General features: G+C 40.4%; 1 protein-coding gene across 1 annotated transcript in view; it reads right to left on the bottom strand.

The window, feature by feature from the left end:
- LOC120571147 (oxysterol-binding protein-related protein 10) overlaps positions 1-23,883 on the bottom strand; it is a 106,356-nt gene that overhangs the window by 32,653 nt on the left and 49,820 nt on the right. Inside the window, 2 exon segments of the mRNA XM_039819873.1 lie at positions 16,027-16,157; positions 21,111-21,333. Of these exon segments, the coding sequence (XP_039675807.1) occupies positions 16,027-16,157; positions 21,111-21,333 (354 nt within the window).

The following is a 23,883-nucleotide window of genomic DNA, read 5'->3' on the forward strand; positions in this document are numbered from 1 at the left end:
CTCCAAATAGGACATACAATATGTCGTGCAGAGAAAAGATGCAACACTGAGTAAATGATCAACAATAGGTTCTTTTTTTTTTTTTTTTTTTCATTTTAGGCTCAATGTTGTATTTCGAAACAGCTGAGCTAAATCAGCCCATGTTTTTTTATGCCTATACTGTGCCTGCAAAACCACAACAAATCTCAGAGTTACAGTAAAATATTATTGAAGCAGAGCACACAATCCATCAGACTGAAGCAAAAGCAAAGTAGTGAATGCATGAAAGCGACACAAGCAGTGGAGTGACAAAGTATTAAAAAAAAAAAAAGTAAGAAAAACGGGAATTACAAATCCTTGAAAAAAAAAAGTGATGGGAAGTGACACAGATGCACAAGACAAATATCTGCCACAAATAAAGCACAGGCTTAGAAATGCACCACTTGAATGGTTGTAAATGAGAAAGTGCCAGAATCAGACCTCCCAAATCTCTCCCACTTCTTCAGAAAAAATGAGTCAAGTGGGGCTGTTGAGTTTCAGTGCCTCATGTATAAATTACATCAAGCAGTTTCATCAGCACAGCATCTGATGAGAGTATAAGAGATATAGCCGATGCAGACACAGTGGTTAGGTAGTCACTTACACAGACACACACATGCTTACACAACAAAAAAGAAACTGTACATCATGAGTCATCCTGAGGCCATTTTGGGTGAAAGGTGGAACAATTTAACAGTAAAAATCTCCACATAGCTACAGTTTGAGACACTAAGCAGATAACAATAAGACTGCTGTTGTCTTTAACAATGGTCTAATGTCAAATCTTTACACTCGCATACAATTTATTGGCATATTGAAGGTAATCTTCACCGAAAAAACTTCAATGTCAAGCAATGTCATTTGAGTCAGCGCCGGTTGGGGCTGAAGAGGTGTAAAACAGCTTCAAAAATTAAAAATAATCTGAGGAGAAATGATTTTACCAGAATTTGTCGCTCCCTTTTCATCTCTGCTAAAGGCTAGTGGCTGGAGGCTACATTAGCTGCTACAAGCATAATGCCACATTCATCATTTAAACACCTTGTTCAGAGTGTTCATTGTTAACTGAGTTTGTTCTTGTTAATCCAGCGTAAATCGTTTACCCCTTTTTTAAGCAAAAATGACAAAATATTTACAGGTTCCAGCAATTCAAATGAATGATTTTTTTTTTTTATGTTAGTAAATTGAATATCTTTGGGGTTTAGACAGTAGAATAAACAAAACATTACCTTGGGCTCTTTTCCTCTATTTTCAGACATCCAAGGGATCAAACAACTAATCAATTGATCAAGTAAAAAACAGCCTGAAGAATCAATCATTAAAGGTTCAGTTGGTAATAACTTTTTGTATTAACTTTTATTATTTGCTGAAACTGTCACTGTATCCTATCAAAACTACATCAATCAGATAATCTGTAAAAAAAATCATGTTCCTCTGCCTCCTCCTGGTGCTGAGAAAGTTTGCCCCAGTTGGTCAGCCGGTGGGCGGCGCTTGGTTTTGGCTATTGTTTTCAACATGGCGGCCGGCTCACAAACTTTTTCATTTTACATTTAAACAGTACACTAAAATATGTTTCTGAGGCAAGACAGGCAATGCAGTAACATAATCTTATTTGAATATTTGATCACAGCTGCCTCGTTTGACAGTTTGATCGGAGTTCACGTGCAGTCATGGGCACTAAGGTATTTAGTCACAGATTATCTATCTCATGTAGTACTGTCAGGATATATAGTGACAGTTTCAGCATATGACAAAAAAGTTATTTCTATAAAAGTTACCTACTGAACCTTTAAACTAAGTTGCAGCATCTATCTATCTATAAATTGCAGGAACGTCTTTCTGTCTGTGTGTGGATATGTGTGTGTGTGTGTGTGTGTGTGTGTGTGTGTGTGTGTGTGTCATGCGCATATCTCTCGAAGCGTTAGTCCGATGGATTTCAAACTTGACAGGTGTCTTGTTACGGGCACGAGTAAGTGCAGTGCCAATTTTGACGTTGTATGGATTAGAAATGCAAAAGATATCGTTAAATATATAGGTAAAAGAAGCACACATTGGCTTTTGCCGCTCTAGCCGCTGGCCACTCCCCCTCTCACACTGAGGACCAGAGACAGAGAGCAGCGGAGCTTTGGCAGCTAAAATGAGGCATACACCTCAGACACACAAAAATGTGCAAAGTTGCACTACTTTGGACGTTTCAGAATCCCACACATGCAAAGCACAACCACAGACAATAAGTGCAGACAGAGCTGATGCCAGTTATAGGCAGGCTATCTATTTTATAAAACCAGACGCATCTGTATAGGCGTTTTTCCATTACATGGTACCTGCTCGACTCGCCTCGACTCTACTCGACTCTACTCGACTCTACTCGCCTCGACGGGCTGTGCGTCCGTTTTCCATTGCAGATTTTAGTACCGCCTCAGCATGGCTGGTCGTCATAGCGACTGCCGTGGGCGTGGCTTAGTACACGCCCGCCGATAGGGGGGGACAAACGGGTCTGTTGTCCCGGGCCCACAGTAGGGGGGGGGGGGGCCCAGAACTGGGCCAACGTTTACGAGCCTTGTAACGTAACCTAACAGGCCAGCTCTAATGTTAACGTCCATTAGCTTGTATAAAAGCCTGACACAACACGTTAACTTTGACAGAAACAGTTGAGTTTGGTAGCTCCATCAGTAAGGATGAGACAGAGAGAGATCCAGATGCAGTCAGGTGACAGAGAGAGTGATGCGGGAGGGGCCCGCTGCCCCGCAACGGAGGGACAGAGTCAGGCTACCCGTGAGAGAGAAGAGAGAGAGATAGAGAGAGAGTGATGCGGGAGGGGCCCGCTGCCCTGTCGGAGAGTCTGAGCAGGATGGATCAGAGACTGATTACACACTTAATTTCAGTGAGAGATGTGAGGAGAGGAAGAGCAAGGGAAAAGGAGAGATCTGGCCGCGAGGGGGGGGCCCATCTAAGATCTCGTCCCGGGCCCAGGCAAGACTGTCAGCTGGCCTGGCTTAGTAGCGTTGCTTTTCCCCGACTCATTTCCTGGTTCTCCGTCTCCGTAAACAACATGTAATCAAAGAGATAGTTAACGTTTACTGCTCCAGATTTCCCACCGTGGTCAGAAAGAACAGGGGAGACACTTTGTTTCTCTTTTCGGCTCGCCTCAGCTCGCTTGGAACCTCGACTGAGGTGGTACTAAAAAAAGTATCTGACAAAAGTAGTCGAGCAGGTACCATGTAATGGAAAAGCGCCATATGTGTGTCTGTTTGGGGGAAGGTAACCTGCACTTCAGCAGACACCACATGCAGAACACTTTAGAACAGCGGGGGACTCTATTCCTGGCAGAACATAATGTAGCCTAATCTCGGAGATTATTCCTTCAGAGCGCTCAATGCGACAAAATCTCAGAGTTCAACCGGGCAGATAGGGGAGAGTGGGGGCGGTTGCAACACTTTTTACATTTCCTTCAGTTTCTCAGCAACCGTTTGTATTAGAAAGACAAAAAAAATTATATATTAAACCCATATATGTCACCTACTTGCCCATACTGCTGTAACATGTGTACATATGATAATATGAAAGTAATTTGTCCCTAAATGGACCCTGAAAAATGTTGCAAGTTGCAACAGTACCGAGGGGCAGTTGCAACAGTCATTTAGATGTAATAAAACTCATACTTTGGCATAATTATTCAAATATTTTTTTAGTTTATTTGAGACTAGAGTTATCAAACCACTGAATTGCCTTTTATATCAATTTTATCTAATTGTCATTATTGTTGTCATGAGGGACAGTTGCAACACCATGTGTGGACAGTTGCATAGGGGGACAGTTGCAACAATGCGTTGCAACTGTCCCACCCCCTGGCAGCCATCTTAAAACTAGTGATGCTAGCCTAACACATTAGCTTTAACACAAGGTACCTAAGTCTGTTAAGAGCTAAGAAACTGCACATTCAAACTATATAACGATAAAGATCAATACTTAAACAGTTTAGACAGTATGACAAAAAATCTGGGGCCTCATTTATAAAACCTGTTACGCAAGAAAAAGTTGCGTGAAGCAGGGTGAAATTTTTCGTCGCAACATTCCTCGCAATAGTCGGGATTTATAAAGAATTTCCATGCGTAAAAATGTTCCCAGTTTTCCGCAACCTTTTGACCACACGTGTGATCGTGCGTAATGCTCCCAAGGTTTTGTAGACTGCGTTTTAGTGAACTCAGATGGTATGCCCGTTTTCCGAACCTAACCCAGTTTTTGTTTTCCTGAACCCAACAATCCCGTTCTTGCTAAACCGACCCAGAGCCGGTCGCGCCAGCCGGGCTGCCAGCAACGGGGAGAGGAGGGCACCTCCACACCGAGCAAACTCTCCCACCGCAAAACACACACGCATCTCCCGGGAAATGCGGTGTGTGTGTGTGTGTGTGTGTGTGTGTGTGTGTGTGTGTGTGTGTGTGTGTGTGCGCGCGTCTTTATGTGGTCATGTCTGATTGTAGATGTCTGTGTGTGAATGTTGTCTTTCTGCACCTGCTATTCCCACACAGTTACCATACAAGTAACCAAATTGTCACATTTCAAGCACTTTCACCTGTTTTGCACCAATAATGATCCAAAATCTTCTATTTTTTACTTTTTTAATAATTGAATTTCCTTTCTCACAAAAAACGAAAATTATCATATGATCATAAATGTGATCTCACAGGGGTAAATGGCAAATATGAACCATAAATGATGTATATCATTGGTAATTGAGCTGTTAAGTAGTAAGGCTGTGTAACAATATGAACAGTACACACGGGTTACGGCTTCCAAACAGGATTTAGTTTGGATGTTCTACCTCTGTTAGGAGCACATCGATCTCACAATCACTGAATTGTGTTTTTCCCCCATTTTTCCGTTTCGTGATTGGTGATCAAGGGCTCCTTTCAAGGCTGGAATATTCATTGATTGATTAACATGGACCTTATTAGGACAAATATGGGAAGACCTTGGGAGGAGCGTGAGGCTCGTGCACGACCGCATACTGTAACACAAGTCCGTATTTATAACGAGAAGAGTGCGTACCGGTGTGCGCCGCAAGGTTTTATAAATCAGAATATTGTTTTTGCGTACGAAAATTCTGACTTTTTTGCGCACAAAATCTTTCAGAATAGAATCTACGCACAGTTTTATAAATGAGGCCCCTGGTCTTAAAAAAAGTTACTTTTTCACCTTGAATTTCAGTTCTCCCATAAGGAACGATGGCATATGGCTGTTAACTTCCAGAAAGATGGAGGGGCCTACTGAGCATGTGCATTTGGAGTTTCATGACTCTAGCTCATTCCTGATTGGATAAATCAGCAATGTTGCAACTGCCACACGTTGCAACTGTCCCCACTCTCCCCTACATCAGTTTTCATCAGACTCACCCTGGGTCGGATTAATTAAGTCGCCAAAATAACCCCGCAAATCAAATCCATAATTCACCATTAACAGTCAAGCCACTAAACCTGTATGGAAATGAACATGTCTGCTTAAATGTTAAATTCATTACCGATCCGACACGAGACAACTCTCTCTCTCTCTCTCTCTCTCTCTCTCTCTCTCTCTCTCTCTGCGAGCGCGCATGCACACACACACAAACACACACACACGCGCGCGCACACACACACGCGGTCTGGTGGTTGATGAAGGCAGATATGTGCTCATTAGTTGTCATTTCGGGCCGGGTGGGCAGCGCACTGCCATGAGTCCATGAGGCTAATGTCTGATTACTCAACATGGCATCATGACTTTGCGTAAATATATACGCCACTTTCATAAAGCCAAATGGCGTGTTATTTTACGCCATTTTCAGCTATCCACGTGTATGATACACGCTGGAAACAGCTGATGTAAACAGACCCACCACGTAGCCTCGCACGCGTTGCGCGTTATCGCGAGAACGCGACGTACTATCGCGAGAACAACGTCACAGCCTGTCAAGAAAAAAAAAATGGTTGAGTTTAGGAAAACAACACAGGGAAAGGCTTTGGTAACAAAACAGTGACAAAAACACGGAAAATAACGACTAAAACACGCTTACGACAACAACAAATGGTTGGGTTTAGGAAAGAAACATTGGGTAAGGCTTATTAAAAACAAAAAATAAAAAATAAAAAACGGCAAAAAAATCACCACACGCGGGGCGCAAACCAGGCTCTCCCAGGTGAAAGTCCTGTGTTTTACCCATCCATCCGCCACCCCAACCTACCTCTTTACTCAATCCCCCGTTGCTTTATACCACTCGCTACGGCGGAAATGGACTCGCAATATAGGCCAATGGTGGCCGAATTGCGTTGAAATACACGCAAAAATGCGATTATGCGTCTTTATAACACGCAAAAACGGAATACAAATTGGCGTGACATACATACGCCATTTCATGAGATCAGTCTGGATTACTCCACATTTTATATAAAATAATAAATATTTTGTGATTACATTCTGAATCTGCAGCGTCCTCTCTCAGGTAAATACAGTACAATAGTCTCTGATGTAGAAGTAGCCTACACTTTAAGTCAGTAGGCTATAAAGTGGAGTTGCATATTAAGTGGTTCTGTAAGTCAATTTGGGGTACAATTTGGTTTTGATGAATTCTAAAACGGGCACTGCACTAGTTTATACAAACATTACAAAATGTCTTTGTACGTGTTTGAAAAACAGAAGTTTTAATTTGAAAATTGTGACAACTGTGTGGGGTGAGAGACAAAGGAGAAAGTATTTTCCAACAGGCAAATCACATTTCCAGTTTCCTAATCTAAATCTTGAGTTCAATAAAAGAGTGGATTACAGAGAGTGAGTCATGGGTTGTTATTTTCCACACTCAGCTGAGAACACACTGCTCTTTGATGTTTTGACTCCAGGACTGACAGAACCTTTATGCCTGTTAATAAGACTTTAGGGCGCATCATATAATCACTTTTTATTACTTTAGCTGTGCAGGTTTAGAAGCAAAACAAATGTTATTAATTAAGTTCAAATAAGTTCATTATTCCATTGCAGGTTGCAACTACAAATACAAAGATTATTAGACACTAATGTCAAGTCTGTTCATGTGTAAATCTCCCTCTGGCAGTGCAACAGACTGGATCATAAAGAAAAAGAGCTGCACATCAGAGGACTGTGCTGCCCCCTGCTGGAATAAAGTAGAAATTATGATTTTCACTAAGATAGAGGGAAAGAAGAGTTTTTAGCTCAAAATGCAGAAAAGGACATAAGAGAAAGGAAATAAAACCATCTTCTGATATAACTGATCTTGTTTTGTTATAACTGTTATTTTTATTTTTCCTCATGTTTTTATGGAGGAAGCTTTTTTAAAGAAAAAAGAAAGCGAAAAAAGGAATTTAACAAATGCAAAAATCAAATAAAATCTATCTTTAACAGACAAACCTGGATATCAAGAAATAAAAGCACTCAACCAACAGGCACACATAGGAAGGAAGATTTACTTTACTCTGCCTTTCTTTGTTAATACAGAACTGACTGAAGGTCTGTCATTAACTTCCTGTACTCCAGCAGCAGCTTATATCCATAGTAATAAAGTGGACAGGTCTAGGGAAGGGAGTGCACTGGTGCTGTTGCAAATGCATAAACTGACCGGATTTCTGCAAGCGCAAGCAATTTGTCCTCCATTTTCCCACAGTCAGGCACAGGTACCCATGCTTACTCTTGCTGGCTGCATACTAGGACTGAATATCAAACACCACTGTGGTGCTACATAATTCAAATAGCAAACCTTTATTATTCTGGGGTAATGTATTTTCTTCCTTGCACTCAAGACTACTCACGAGATTACAGGGGAAATGGTAAACTGGCAAACATCCAAGATTATAAATTGAAGATTAGATCAGGAACTGGCCTTCAGTGGTATCAGACCTGGAAATAGTGTGCATTATTTAAGGTGGGGTGACATCTGATAAACAAGAACATTTCATTAATGCAAGTACTGTCTCTTGTTTCTATTGGCTGCATTCTAAGAACACATGTCAAATACCATATTTAAAACGGTGTTGATCAGAAACCTCCTGATTCAGTGACCCGAAGCATTTAGCAGTTAACTGCAGTCTAGTCTCGCATTGCCAGACCTTCCTCCACAGCGCTGAGGAGGAGGGTCTGGTGAGTCCACACAGCATTCCGGCATGGTAGAAAAACTTGCTCTGGATTATGGCATTTCTTTAAACCAATCACAATTGTCATGGGCGGCACCTCTGCAAAATAGCCTTGGGAAGGAACATATTTTGGTGGAACATTCAAAAGTTGTTTTAGTCTTGCAACAGAATTTACCTTACAGAGAACTGAGAAAAGGTTAAGGGGTGATAGAATGCAAAACTGATTTTACCTTGTCATAGTTGAATAATGACAGTTTGGTGGGTAAATAGGACATACATAGAACCTCAAAATCCCAATGACACCTCTTTCCTCTGCAAATCTCACAATTTGAAACTGCCTCTGAAAACGGGCAAATCTCAACGAGCCACCTAGTTGACGTCAACTCGGCAGCTCTTCCTCATTTGGCTCTAGTCTCTCTCTTTGTCACGCCCCAACATTTACATAGGCTACACAACTGACCTGAGATCAGGTAGTCTTCTGAATCTAGGTCACGCAGATCTCTGCTATTCCATGACGAAATTCACTTCAGAAACTTTTTTATGCGAGAAATCAACTATGTAAAGTTCAAATATGGGCCGTTTTACGAAAATTGATGGCTAATTGCAAATTTTGTTTAGCGGCCGGTGCTGCCTGGGTTGCTACATCGCCGCCCTGCCTGTCCTCCTTCACGGACCCCGGCCTGCTGTGAGCTAGATTGAGCTCCATCACGGACAGCAGCCCGCGGTGCACAATACAATTTCTAGGTGACTGGTCTACCAAGCGCCGCTGCCCTGAAATTGAAATCGGACAAGTGTTAGCTAAGCTTTGTAAGACCTTGGGGAACCTGTAATATAAGTGCTGTGACGAAATTCAAACTGTAAATATACTATAGTTATGCAGAAAGTGTAGCTAGCTAGCCGCGATCTTTTCCCATTGTATTGAATGGGACACATAGCTAACTAGCTGCTCCTCCTAACAAGATCCCTCACGTTCATAAAAATGCCTTAAATTGAAATCGGACACAACGGTTACCTTTGTAAGACCTTGGGGTAGCTGTGATATCAGTGCCGTGACGAAATTCAAACTGTAAATATATTGTAGTTATGCCACCAGCCAGCCGCGGAGCCCCGGTAGTGCAGTAATCCACAAAGGGTGACTTTGCGCTGGGTATGGAGCCCAGCAGGCTGCCGCTTTCTCGTCAGACTGTGTTGAGCTCCTAAAGTCCGACACGTCTTACCAAATTTGCAATTAGCCATACATTTTCATAAAACGGCCCATATTTTAGCTTTATATAGTTGATTTCTCGCATAAAAAAGTCTCAGAAGTGAATTTGGTAACGAAACATTGCAGTGTCTGGAATATGAGACCTGCTGTCTCGTCTCTAATGTGTGTGTATGGGGATTCGCTCAACCAATCAGCTCATCTCATCTATGACATTGAACTTCAGTTGGTACTGTAAAGGACAACCTTGGCCAGGCAAAGTAATGGAATTATTATGGATATTATTGTTTTTGGAGGTTAGAAATACATCAATCACAGGAACGTGTGCATTGAATAGAAGTGTTTAGATGGTCGCAGCTCATCTAAATATTCATGACCATACCATATTTGGAAGAAAAGCTCTTGTTACAAATAGGGCCAAAACACAGGGATGCATAAGGGCCAATAAAATATCAACCAGGCCATTTTCAGCCCAACCAATGTTACATTAAGGAACAGTGTGAAATACCCTATATCATTCTATCACCCCTTTAACCATAGTCCTCATAAATCGACCGGAGTTTAAAATGCCAACACAAAGGAAGCCCAAGCCAATGGATATCCAGCCTGAATGAGTGAAATCCGGCGGAATTTCCGCCGGCAACGGAGCAATCCCGGAAGTGGAATGTTGTGACTGCAGTCAATACCCTACCACAAGATGGCTAAACAACGATTTTACCAGATATTACCATGCCAAACAATATAACAAACCGACTTCCTACTGTTGAAATTTTATTAAAAAATATCGATAAATGTCAAGAACAAATCTCTCCTTCCTCAACCGTCCAATCTCCTTCACACCAACACAAAACAAAACGTCACTCTGACTGGACAGGGAGTCATCAGATGGACGACGGGGGTGAATCTCATTAAAAGATGAATAAACGCCAAGTGTTAAACTGAACTAATGCACCTTGACAATCTGCAATGCATGTCCTCCGTCTCTCTGCCCTTCCCTCTTTCAAACGCCAGCCAGAACATCTTTGAAGGCTCTAATTAAATCTGGTTCAAGATGCAGGGCAGAGCCGAGGAGCAGGCAGGAGCCAATTGCAATATATGCGTGTTTTGGAAAGAAAACTACAATTTCAGCTTTCTGCATAAAGTCAAAACAATTAGCAGACCACTAGCATTGTTAACATAGTAACTGGCTAAAACAAATGAATAAGTGGATTTTGATGGCCTGGATGTCTTTTTCTTACACAGATTCAGTTTAAATTCTAACATGAGACTAAAAGAAAGGTTATGACGAGTCTTATGACATATATATATATATATATATATATATAATACATGCAATTTTGTTGAGTTAAACCTGCATAGATTTATTTTCTTGGGCAGCAGAGCAAGCTAAAAACAATATTGAAATATTATCTTAGAACGTTGATACTGTGGACGTGTTAGCAAACAGTTGCCCATTCATACATAGTAGCAACATTCTTTTTTGTGTTGTTTTTTTTTCCCTTTGATGAATGTTAAGTTAGCATTCATTCTGAATCAACGTTTCTTGCCACTTGATGTTTTCCAATTTGTTTTTTCTTTTCTTTTTTTGTGAACAGCGTGATTTTTTGTTTTTTAGGATAAAAGCAGAGATTGATTTGGTAAATATGGATGATGCTGGATGATGGAAATTAGCCAATTATCTAGATAAAGCTTGGGAGAAGAGGAAAAAAGCTCTTCATCGAGATGAAGTGTAGATGAGAATTTGTTGTGTGTGGTATGTGTGTACATGTATACATTTGTACTCATGTATTTCTCCGAATGATTTGTACATGCGACAGGAAGATGTTTGTTAAATAAGTAAATTTGTGGTGTCTTGTAATCCCATGTGGGATGGGCCAAAATGTTTGGCATGACACAGAAATAAAACATAACTAACTAACTAACTAAGTAGAGTTGTGTCTTGTAAAACCAAAACAATGAGCTGAAAGACGCTAAAACACTATACCAAACTGAGGGGGTGATGGAGCTCTGTGGGCTCAAAACCTTTACATTACACACCGTAACTTTTTCCAACGTTAATTTAAAATATTTTGAAGTGCAGCTTTGAATTTTTCTTAAAATGTGTGGGGTTAACAGCTTAATTCTTAATAAAGTCTTATTGTTGCGGCTGCTGGTGTGACACAAGCAAAGTGTTTCTGATGTCCTGCATGTCCCTTCTGGGACTCCATAGAAATATGATCAAACCAGTCCCATCCAATGGTCCCATCAAGTCCCAGATGGTAATTTTTATAGTTTCCTCAATAGAGCTCAACAGTCCCGCCCCTCCTCCGAGAGACCTTGGGTTACGGAAATAAATTTACCATTCAATTCTCCCATTGACATCTGGAAAAATCTGTATATAAAGAGTTTTAGACCATGCCTTAGGCTAACCAGCTACGACGTGACTCATAAGCATACAACATATCATTTTGAGTGAAAAAACGAACAGAAAATCCAAAAAAAGTCAAAGGTACAAGACTGTGTACATATTTTCATTATCAAGCGAAGGAACTACTCATCCCATAAACCAAATGCGCACCACTGAATAAAGGAAGCTAACGTTAGTTTAGCTAGCAGCTAATTTGGCTAACCGCTAGCGGAGACAGCATGTAATAACTTTAAAAGACCCTCAAAATAAAACCTGAAAATAACCGTTAAAATATATAACAGCTGTTACATCAGCTGTAGCCTGCTTTTTCCAGTATTTAGTTTGAGTTAACGTTATTTTAGAGTGAATCAAGCTGTCAGCTAGCGGTTAGCCGAATTAGCTGTTAGCTAAACTAACGTTAGCTTCCCGGTGGAGGCTAACGGCAGAAGCATGGAACGGATCATGATTCGTGCAGACAGTATTGTAAATCCTCATCTTGCGCATGCGCATGACGGATCGTGCAGGCAGCACAGATTGGGTACCGACAGCTCCCCCTCCTCACCAGCATGAGTTCCACCAATCAGAGGCATCACTGTGGGATTGTTCAGGATTGTGGGTAATGAAGTACTTATCCAAGACAAATAAAAGACATTTATCTCAAAACAAGGCTGGTGCCCCATGAACTTTTGGCGTCTATATGAGCATATACAATCACTTAGTCATGTCGTAGCTGGTTTTAAGTCTACCATTGACGGTTATGATTTTATGGCTTATACTCCAATGGTCAATGGTGAAATTGCATTGTATTTTTACTTCCAGAACCCACTGTGGGCGGGACTGTTGAGCTCCATGTCTTTATCTTAATTAATGACAAGTATGACTTGGCATTACTCACTACTGGAGCACAGTATCCTAATAGCACTCTTTAGTGGGAAGAAACATACTGACTGTGGCAGGAATGTCAATGCATATGGTTGGCTCAGCCCCCCTGAATCATAACTGCCATAACACTGTCTGAAATGTCTTTAAAGGTGCCAAATCACCATTATGAGCTGCCCTCCCTCCCTTGCTCCTAATTGTGCACCATGAAGTATGTTAAACATCTTGACAATTAGCTGTAAATGGGTTTCCATAGCCACGCTGTAATACCCATTTTACACTCACATGTCAATAGAAAATGTTCATTAATATGACAGATTACATCACACCTCCAGATTAGATTTAGCTGCCAGCACAGTTAAATCGCTCGTGGCGGTTAAGCAGGGTGCTGCTTCACTGCTCACATTAAGGGTAAAATGTCCCTCACTGTCCCCTGTACTTTGATTTGTGGTTAGATTTAAACGTGTGTCAGCCCATTATAGGATATGAGTGTTTAACAGACGGTTCCCTTAATGTTTAACAACAGAGATTTATGACAAATAATCACCCAAGTTTAACATTTGACAGAAAGGCTATTATGAGCGGGCGTGGCAGTAAATGCTGCCGAGATGACACTTGCCCCATTAATCTTCATATTGTTATTCACAGCTGAGGATTCCATTATTCTGCTATTCAATAATAGGATGACAAAGACCAATGTGATTCATGTAACAGAGGAACATGTATTGTTTTACATCTATGGACGGAGTTGTGTTTACATGATGCTCAAAGGAACAACCGACGTTACTGGTGACATCAGGTGACCATTCTGTTGCTATAACAACACCTACTGGAAAAGTTCCATACTGTAGCAGTTTAGAACTAGAAAGTGACTGTTAATTTTCTTTCACTGTGTATTTTACTATTTTTACTTTCACTGTGGTGGATTCATTATTGAGTTGTTTCTTTCACTGGTGATACCTGTTTCTTCCTGGCATAAGGGACAATGTCACTAATTTGACGTCTACATATAATTTCTTATAAGTTTTCTTGATACCATACTTATTCATTTTATGTGTTTATTTTTATGTTGGTTGGCTTATTTCTTTTGTGAAGTATTTGGTGACATTCTGCTTTTGAAAGGTGCTATATAAATTGTAAGTTACTTACTTACCTACATTTTAAGTTACTTACTTACCTACTGTGGACATACAAAGAAAAAGAGAGTTAATGTTTAAAAAACACATGTAGTAAAGTCTTTGGAAGCCAAACAATCATGATTACACCTGTTACAATTAACCTTTCCCTCAGCCTGCCTTGCATTCTTCAACTACTGATTATGGTATACACAGATGACAAAAATGTCACAGAGAGAGATTGTTCTTGGGTTTACACAAAAATGACTGACTTAGTGCAGAAGGCATGAGTCTAAAAAAACGCCCACCCCTTGCTGTTTGATTCTGAGAGACTGAAAAACTAACATGTTGATGTTTCAAATAACTGAAACATGTTTCAGCTATTAACTGAAGATAATTAGTATCCATGGAAACAAGAAAAACACACCATCAAAAATAACACAAATAAAAATAATTTTTTAGGTCGGGTAGAATTTATATCCGTTGATCGTGTTAGTTTTTTTGTTGCTTTCATGGCTGTACTAACGTTACAGCTGTAGCGCGCTGGTTTTACGTTTTTACAGGTTTATCTGCCTGGCTGTCAAACTCGGCAGTTGATAACAACACACAGGTCAAAACATAAACAGAAATTTCGTCACGGAACGGAAATTTCAAAAGGAGAAAATACAGCATTGGCATTGTTGTCAGAAAAGATAGTATTTCAACTTAGCATGTTTCCTTAATATCTGATGACAAATTGGGGTCATTTTTGGATTTATTACAGTAAATATATTACATATTGGAGCTTTAATAATCAGCATTTTTACAAAATTATTAAGACGTCTGCTTTCCATTTGGAACAGAAAGCAAAACCCTCTAAGCCTCACACTTTTACTTGCCCTTCTTTCTCTCCACCCAACTGGCAAACATTTACGTCAGAGTCACAGGGCCTCTATTTCCTGTCAATGAAACAGGGTGGTCTGGACAGCCCCTCTCTGCAGCAGGCAGGCAAGGTAGGAATTCACGAAGCCCCTCCTGGGATCGGCTCAGTTCCAGCTTTATACTGTGTGACCCACTTATTTGACAGCAGCTCTGTTAAAACTTTCAGAAGCGATGAGTGCTTCTCATGCTGGGCAACAAGGGCAAACATGACAAAATGAAAAGAAAGTGGGGCAGAATTCCAGAAAACTACTGCTTCAACATCATCACTAGCACAGATTTGTTCACAGTCAGCTTCATCGTTTTAACATCTGTTTTTTTTTAAATGGTAAAGCATTTAAAGCAAGCACAGCTTCAAAGGCTTTTGGAAAGTCTGACATAAAATACTTAAGACTTAGTTGCTGATCAGCAACCTATTTAATGCCTTTTTAAATTAGTTCTATGTTTGCTTATGGTTTGTTGAATTTTCTAAAAACAAAACTCATAATTGTAATTTTTTTTAGCTGTCCTTGAACATATGAACAAAGATACAGTCCCTGCCTGCAATTGTCGCTTTCTAATAAAAACCATTTACCTCCAAAAATAATGTCCACTTTTTATGAGCCAAGCAAAACTAGGCCTGTTATCAGCTTTGTGACAAGGTGTTTTCAGGTAATCCAATGTGTTTAAGAGAATTTTCTCTACCAATAAATGATCACTTAATCCACAAATGTATTTCAAAGATTTACCAAATTTGGAGATACATGGTTTTGACTGGACAGCAACGAAACACTTTATCATGTGATAATAATGTAACTGTTAGGGATGTTCCTAACGACTAATATCACTGACGTTCAAAGCTGCATCATTTTGTTCAAGTAAAACCATCAGATGTTTTTTTAACAAGGTTAAGATTAATTTCCCAGTGGGATTTAATGCTTGTAGGGGCGTCGTGGTAGAATAATGTTTACAATGTGTACCATATAAATGCAATGTTCGTGGTTCGATTCCAGCCAGTGACCTTTGCTGCATGTCATAACCCTTTCTCTCTACCCATGTTTCCTGTAACTACAGTCACTATCCAATAAAGGCAAAACATCACAAACAAAATGTCCACGTCCTACACTCTTATGCCTTGCTGCATACACCTGCAACCTTGTACAAAAGCATCAACCAAATGACTGAATGTAAAATGATTTTCAACTCTAACCTCCCAGAAACACGCTCCCCATCAGAAATCACAGAGGACAATACTTCAATTCCACTGTCACCTAGATTAGCCCCACAGTGTTCTGGGTCCCACATCTGAGACACTTTAAACTTCAACAGATCTCTAACAGACAAAGACAACAGGGGAAGAAGGAAGAGCAAGAAGGAGGACCGAGGTGATGTTTGGCACCATGATGTAATGTTTCTCACCTCAGCACCATGGGACAGACTCCTTTTCCTGAGGGCCGGAGAGGGCTCGGTTGATCGTAGAGGAGTCAGACCTCCGTTCTTCAACTGCTCCCCTGAGGGCGACTTTGGTACAGTCCACACAGGAACACCATCTGAAAAACGACAAAGTTAGTTAACAACAAAGTTAACAACAGTGACAAGGAGATACTTGGGATTTGCTATTGTTTGATTTCTACTCTTGATTTGTGTGTATTAATGCTCGATTTTGCGTTGGATGAAATTGATAATAAGAATGAAAGAGGGAACATGGAGACAACTCATATTGCACTCTATACGTTCATTTCTGACATTCAATATTAAGGTTCTCCTAAATGACACCGAAGTGAAGTTGTGTTATTAACAGAGACTAGACATCATGGAATTGTGTGTGTGCCTGTGTGTGTCTGTTTAAATTTAATATTTGTTTAATTTTGTATCCTGGCCTTGTTATATATTGACTCAACTAAGGTCAGACATGCAGAAATGATAATTCATTTTGACTCACACAAACAAACAATAAAATATTCTGCAGAAATATTATAACTCTACATTCTGTCCTGCTGTACCTGAGCCTTGAAACAATATCATGCCAGTTATAGTGTACTTTGGACCGCTGGAGGAAAAGTGAACCCCCAAAGTTATTGCAATGAATTTAGTTATGAACATATTGCATTATTGTTTTTTTACAAAATTCTGCAATCCAAATTAATGTTACTAAACAATTTGATTGATTGATTATGTGAGATTCTGCACACATTTGCCATATTTTGATATTATATTATGAGGAAAAAAATTTTCTCAATATTGCCATGTTGATTTCAATCACATCTAGCAATTGCTAATTTTAGAGTTGCCTTGAGTTTGAATTACAGGTCAATAAGTTACAAAATTATGTAATGTGGTAAGGTGAAAATTCTCATTTTGACTCATGCCAAACATAGAAAAACTGCATTACTTAATACGAACCAGTGGTGAAAATACTAATACAGGATATCTACTTAACAACACTACAACCTTAAAAACAGACATCAAATTTAGTCACCGCCTCGGACACCCTTCTAACGTTGTGCTTCTCCAAAACTGTATTTAATGCAGAGCTATTTCACTGATCATATTTTGTATTTACAGACTTCAGAATCAGAAACTAAAGATAATGTGGTCAGCTGTCCTTTAAATAAAAAATAACTTCAACCAAGCTACAAGTTTCCTCATTTAAACCCTTGTGTTGACTTCGGGTCAAATTGCCCCATTCATATGGGATGTAGAAATTAGCGTTGAAAATGTGTAGAAGAAAAAATGTACAATTGAAAACGTTTTTCAAGGTTGACAGGAAGACAACACAAGGGTTAAAAGCTTCTTATATAAATCACAGTAGTAGATCACATTTCAAAGTACTGTAAATGGATTGGTACTACAGGCTATTCTCCTCTCCAGCCCCAACACTCAAATTGGGTTAAAAGTCTAATGCACCAACAGGCCATTCTATGATATCCATTAGTGAGAAGCAAGCTGTGCTGACATTGCTCAACGTGTTGCAGAGCTTGAGGCGAGTCTGTCTCGACAAAATGAGCTGAAATAGCCCTGAGGCCGGGTCTCTACTTTGGTCAACAGACAGTTTGACTCACAGGAACCTAAAAAGTGTTAGTGAACCTTCTCCAAGAATACTGGACTCTCATACAATGGAGACATGAGCAGTAGTGGTTCCGGCCCAAGGTGAGTAAAGTGTGAGTGAGTTGTAAATACAGTGAAAATTGAATGTTTTGAAAAGGTTATTCTCAAGACATTTGAGGTTAATAGGATCCTGAGAGTTCATTTCAAGATAAGGTTTTAGGGCAGAAATTTCTGGAAATAGTTTGTGTGTGTTTACCTGTAGTTGCTTTACAAATACAATCTATGACATACTTTGATACTTTCTCTGAGATGTCACAATGAACACCAGAAGTAGAAACACTGCAGGGGGATATCTGGGCCATTGGATAGAGGCATGCAGGTGAATCAAAAGGCTGTCGCAGATCAAACAGTGGAGAAACAAACATTCATGCAGTAGATGTTTCCAATGGCTTTACCTTCCATTTCTGGGCTGTGACATCGATTCAGATTTTGTGATGCTTTCACATCCAACTCTTACCCTACAAATCTACTTTCTGTTTCTCTCTTTATGTTAAGCTGTAAAGGGGTTAGTTAGCAAAGTAAATTTCCTTTATGGATTTTAATTTCCTTAAAGGAAAATGTTCTGCGTGTGGGGTAAAAGAGACAGAGGGTTGGGCTTCAAGCTCTTTATGGCAGTGACAGAGGGGACCTACAGAGAGCAGCAAAGATCCTCTACGATCAGTTATGATAATATGCTGTGTGGTTTGTGACTGGCAGGTTTTTGGTTGGAATTTACAAAGATCCTTCAAGTTCCTGCACTGTCTTTGCAATTACTAGAACTGACTCAGACAAGCTGCTCAGGTTTTGTAGTAATAGGAGCCTGGAGGGACTAACGTGCCAGCCAAACTCAGTCCAACCTCATGCTCGGCTAGGCAAGAGTTATCTTGCCCATGCAGTGGCAAAGCTTTCCTGTGTGGGCATAAGAAAACCATTCAACCAACCAACCGACCAGCCAGCCACTCCCTTTATCAGATGCATCAAATCTGGATGCTGCTCAAAGCCACCCATCACTCGGCAAAACCGAGGATCCTAACAAAAAACTCCTCACTGAGGTGTGGGGGGTACATGCCGGAAGCGGGAAGCAGCTGGACCCCCACAGGACGTATCAGCCAGGCAGCGGAAGGAAAGAGGTTTGTACTTGCGGCCCGGTGGTCCCACTCCACACCACCCCCTGTCTGATGAACAGGTACAGGGCAGCGTGACTGTTGGCGCAAAGAGAAGACCAAAAGACTGTGAGGATCGGCAGATTTGCGGGTATCCGGCACCCACCCCAAACGAGCTTCCCAAAGTCATAGATGGAGGTGGAACACAATTTCTTGGCTTAAATGCTCCACCAATAACATGCACCTTTAGGACCTAAAAGATGGCAGCAGTTACAATGGATTCCACTGGGGACCACAAAGTCACAACAAAAACATGCGTCAAAATCATCGATCCACTTTCGGCTGCTTATATGTGTCCGGGGCTCTGTGGCAGCAGCAAGGTAGCTAATACGTCCTTCTCCCTAGCCTTGTCATCCAGCTTTGGGGTGATCCCAAGGTGTTCCCAAGCTAAAGTAGATAGGATATGTCAGCCCTTCAGCATCTCCTGGGTCTGCCCCAGGTTCTCCAGTTGGACGTGCCTGGACTACCTCCACAGAGAGGTGTTTAGGAAGCATTCAAATAGGATGCTCGAACCACCTCAAATGACTCCTTTCAACAAGAAGGAGTGGTGCTACACTGAGATGTTTAAGCTCCTAACTATATCTTGAAAGGTCTGTTCAGAGAAAGTGAGGTGAATTAGCATGGGGCAGCGCAAACTGAGACATCTAGGCTTATCCTGGGGATTTAGTTATTTAAACATAAACTGAAGGGAAATGTCAGAAAGAAATGGAGTTCCTGGTGAGTTCTGACATCAGACAGAGGCTGAGCTGCACGACACACTGAGTTCGTTACTATCTAGCTGACACCTAACAGTTGGTACATTGGCTGTTTGGAGTGAATGAACACGGAGTGCAAGAAAGGTTCAGCGTTCAAATTCGCCTCGCTTTCACACCTTTAGGGTGAGCCCAGCCGCCTTGCAAAGAAAACTCATTTTGGCCACTTGTACCCTTAATTTATTCGGTGGAACAGCATCAAAAATATTCACAGGAACTTCATAAACAACTCCTACAACACAATCCACTTCTTCAGTTTATTTAAAACAATCCTTGTTTTGCCAATAAAAAATGTGCTTTATTAGCCATTTAGTAACAATAAGTACAAGTCCATTTTGGATTTCTACATTTCCATGAAAGGTCCAGAACAGTTACTAAATGGACATTGAGGTGAGATTGTTTTGTCAAAAGCAGAAAAGTGGATTATGCTGCATTTGTTTGAGACATTTCTGAGGACAACATGATTTATGGGTGGCCTTTGGGATCCATCGTAACTGCTGTAAATCTAAACTGACTACATCTGCCATCTTCCAAAAAAAAAGAGCACGCTACACAAGGTCAGAGGCAATGAGTGTTTGGTGTTCAATAGATTTTCAGTTGAGTATTACTTTTAAATCAGCTCTCGTCTTTCCTGGAGAAAACATTTATGGTGTTGTATTATATCAACGTAGAGACTGTAAATGGATAATAGATATTCTTCTGTATTTGGGGAAATAGGATTAGTCAACAACGTTTCATTGATTTTCAATTAGCTTTTTTGTATTTAGGGTCAACCTTCCACGTTTAGGCACTGTTCACTCATCCTAATCCTTAGTGTTATGCCAATAGAACCAGCCTCAGGTTGAAAATGGTTTAAATCGAAACAACTTTATTGGATCCATAGTGATCTGGCACAGAGATTGGTTAAACATGGCAGAGGTCTGACATTTTAGGCACCAGTGTGGATTCCTTAGGCAAAGACTCAATCCTTTGAGGAGATTTAAAAGTGCATAGTATTAGTCATAGGTTTAATCTTTCACACATAAACTATGATTTTGTTCTGACATGCATGTATAGAAACAGTTGAAATGCTTTCAAGGATTCTGTAAATAATACTGACAATAAAATTATGTTCAAACACACTTCACATTCATGCTTGTACTTGGCACTGCCATTTTAAGGAGCAATTGGCATTTCAATGCAATTGACGACATTGAAGGGACATAATAATGAATTGAAAACAGCACAGTACAACACCAACAACTACAAACTATGACAAAAAACATATATGGAACAAAATAAAACAATTTAACACACAAATGCAACATTCAACAACACTGACTACAAACATTGAAGTTCATGGTACCCATCAGGCAGGGACAAGAACCACAGTCCAGCTGCCCCAGCTGGCCCTTGCCGCTGGGCTCTGGAAGAGGACACTGGAAAGACAAGAGGGATGGGGGAGATGGAGGGGTCGGGGGCTCCAGTAGCAGCACTGGAACAGGGCCAGGGGCGGACTCACCGGACGGGGCTCCATGGGCGGCGTGGGACTGAGGTGGTGCTTGGCTGTGGCTCTGGGTCTGTTGGAGGATGTTCAGGCACTCTCCCAGGCAGCTGAGTGTGGCGGCCGACGTGGCTTTGAGCAGCAGCAGGTCCTGGTCCAGACAGGAGAGAGGGCCTCTGGTGGGTAGAGAGTCAATGGACTGCACCAGGTTCTTCTGTTGGCCCTCTGCTTGGGACATCACCTGGGGGACAACAGATATGTACAGCATTAAGATACACAGTCAACAGTCACATTACCTAGAGATACAGTAGATAAGATTATTTTACATGATATAGTATCAGTTACTCACAGTTGGTGGATGGATGCAGATGTATATTAGCTGAGGCAATGAGTCATGTAACTGCATCTCTCAGCCAGCTTTACCAGACAATAATTTAAGAAACATGCAACATTTTTTTGCAAATTTAATGCAACATTAAAAACAATCCTGGCCACTGGGTGGCTATGAAATCTATACCCTATATAACTTTCAATATATCATTTAATATAAAAGAAACTATCCCTTTCACTCTCACTGTACATTGGCAGGATTTACTCTTTCCTGATGTTTGCTATTCTATGTCAGTCTATTTTTAACCATTCATGTTAAGGAACAAGAACTTCAGTGGGTAATTAAATGTATTTGCCTTTAAAAGATTAAGATGGTGGTATTTTAGGTTTTGAATAAAGTCTGCTAAAAACTACACTGCCCAGCTGTTTATGGAAATTATATTTTTAGATGCTGAAACTATAGATCTGTGGCTCATTTTTAAATATTTATGTGTTAAGTTGGAACCAATGTGTTTGGGGCCAAATAGAGGGCAGGGAAGTCAGAAAGTATTGAGAAAAAGACTAACACATTTATTTTTGGTCTTTTCATGGGATTTGTTGACAATAAGAAAAACTACATTACTACAGCTTCATCCCTAAATGTACATTTTCACAGTTGACACATGAATTGCAGACCTAATTAGTCGCAAGTCTAGTGTTTCATTGTGATAAGATAACAAATAAGATTAGCTTGTTTCCTTGTTATAATACTTAAGAGGAAACTAGTTACCATGGTCACTTGCCAAAGAACACTTTTTAAGACCATTCATTTATATTTTAATGCGTTTTGCAATCAAAATCAAAATTTCCCAATAACGCCTGTTAAGAAAATTATTCATCAAAGAATGGACAAAATCAATGGAATTCTGTTAAAAGTTTGTTTACTTGCAGCAAGTAGAGTCAGTTTACATCACTTCAGCATAAGTACAGAAAAATGACTGAAGATTGTTCACAACAGTGTCTTTTTAAAAGGAGTTGGAGTCAAGTTATTTATTCGGTTCATGCAATCAGTAGCTTTTCTTCTTATCTCTGGTCAGGCCCGGCATCTCCTCCACATTATACACTCTGCCCTCAGGGATTCCCTTTGCAAGGTCACTCAGCTTTCATGATTAACACATGAAAGACAGAAATACTAAAACAGCAGTTTGGATGCAAATGGTTTAACAAAGAAACTGAAACCGTTCTAAACATAATTTTTCTAACAAAGCCCGAGGGTTTGACTAATACCTGGAACAATCATTCCTATACCATAAGGTTATTATGCAATGGAAACATTGTTCACTGCTCCGGTAAGTAGGATGGACCTTAGATAGTCTATATCCTTTACGTTCCACTTCCCGGATTGCTCCGGTGTCACAGGAAATTTCACCGGATGCATGTATTTTCCATTTTCTTCTGCTTTCTTTGTGTTGGAATTTTAAACTCCGGTGGATTTATGAGGACTATTGTTGACTGCTCCTCAGATCTCTGCATGGTAAATTGAGACAGCTAGCTAGACTATCTGTCCAATCTGTGTTTTCTCTCGCACAACTATTTTGCAGCGAGTCCGTGCAGAGCTTAGCCCCACCCATGATGATTGTGATTGGTTTAAAGAAATGCCAATAAACCAGAGCACGTTTTTCTCCGATCCCGGAATGCTGTGTGGACTAGCTCGGCACCATGTGGATGGTCTGGCAAAGCGAGACTTGATACGACCTAGCAACAGGAGATATTTGTAGTCGGCTCAGCTCATAGAATGTAAACAAAATTCACAGAGCGGAGTGATACTTATTGTGCAAAGGAATTAAACGGCATAGCTGTTTTATATGGTTATTTTAAAATGGGCAGCTCAAATCAAGCAATCCGATTGGTTCATAGCATGATATAAAAACCATATACAGCGGCTATGACGTTAAATTCCTTTCCACAATAAGTATCACTCCGTGTCTGAGGAAAACAACGCGAGACTAACAAACTGATAGCTGGTGCCATGGAGGGAAGTTGTTCATCTACACACAGTGCTATGACACAGACCTGGTTTAAAATCGACCAAGTATCCCTTTAATTGTATGCTATATTTAGAATATTGTCACCACTTTACCTTGCCGTCAGATAGCCCTTTCCGACCGAGAACTGAAGCCGTTATCTAACATTATGTTCTCTTTAAAGCCACCAGACTCCTTTGACAAAAACAGTAATTTTACCTTGCAAGGAGTTGCTGTTTTACTGCTCTCTGATTAGACAGGTAGGTAGTTGGTTTGTGTAATTGTGTGCCTTTCTTTAGGGTTAAGCAAAATAAGTAGTCCATTCTAGCTGCTAGTGTAGGCTAGCGTTACCTTCGCTGTGTTCAATGGCAAACGCCTTGCTATGTGCATGTAGCCAGTCAGGCCAAAGAGGGCCTATTTTATTGTGAACATGTTTTTATATTAATAAAAAGCTATTT

Source organism: Perca fluviatilis, chromosome 13 (assembly GCF_010015445.1).
Source record: "Perca fluviatilis chromosome 13, GENO_Pfluv_1.0, whole genome shotgun sequence".
Lineage (NCBI taxonomy): Eukaryota > Metazoa > Chordata > Actinopteri > Perciformes > Percidae > Perca > Perca fluviatilis.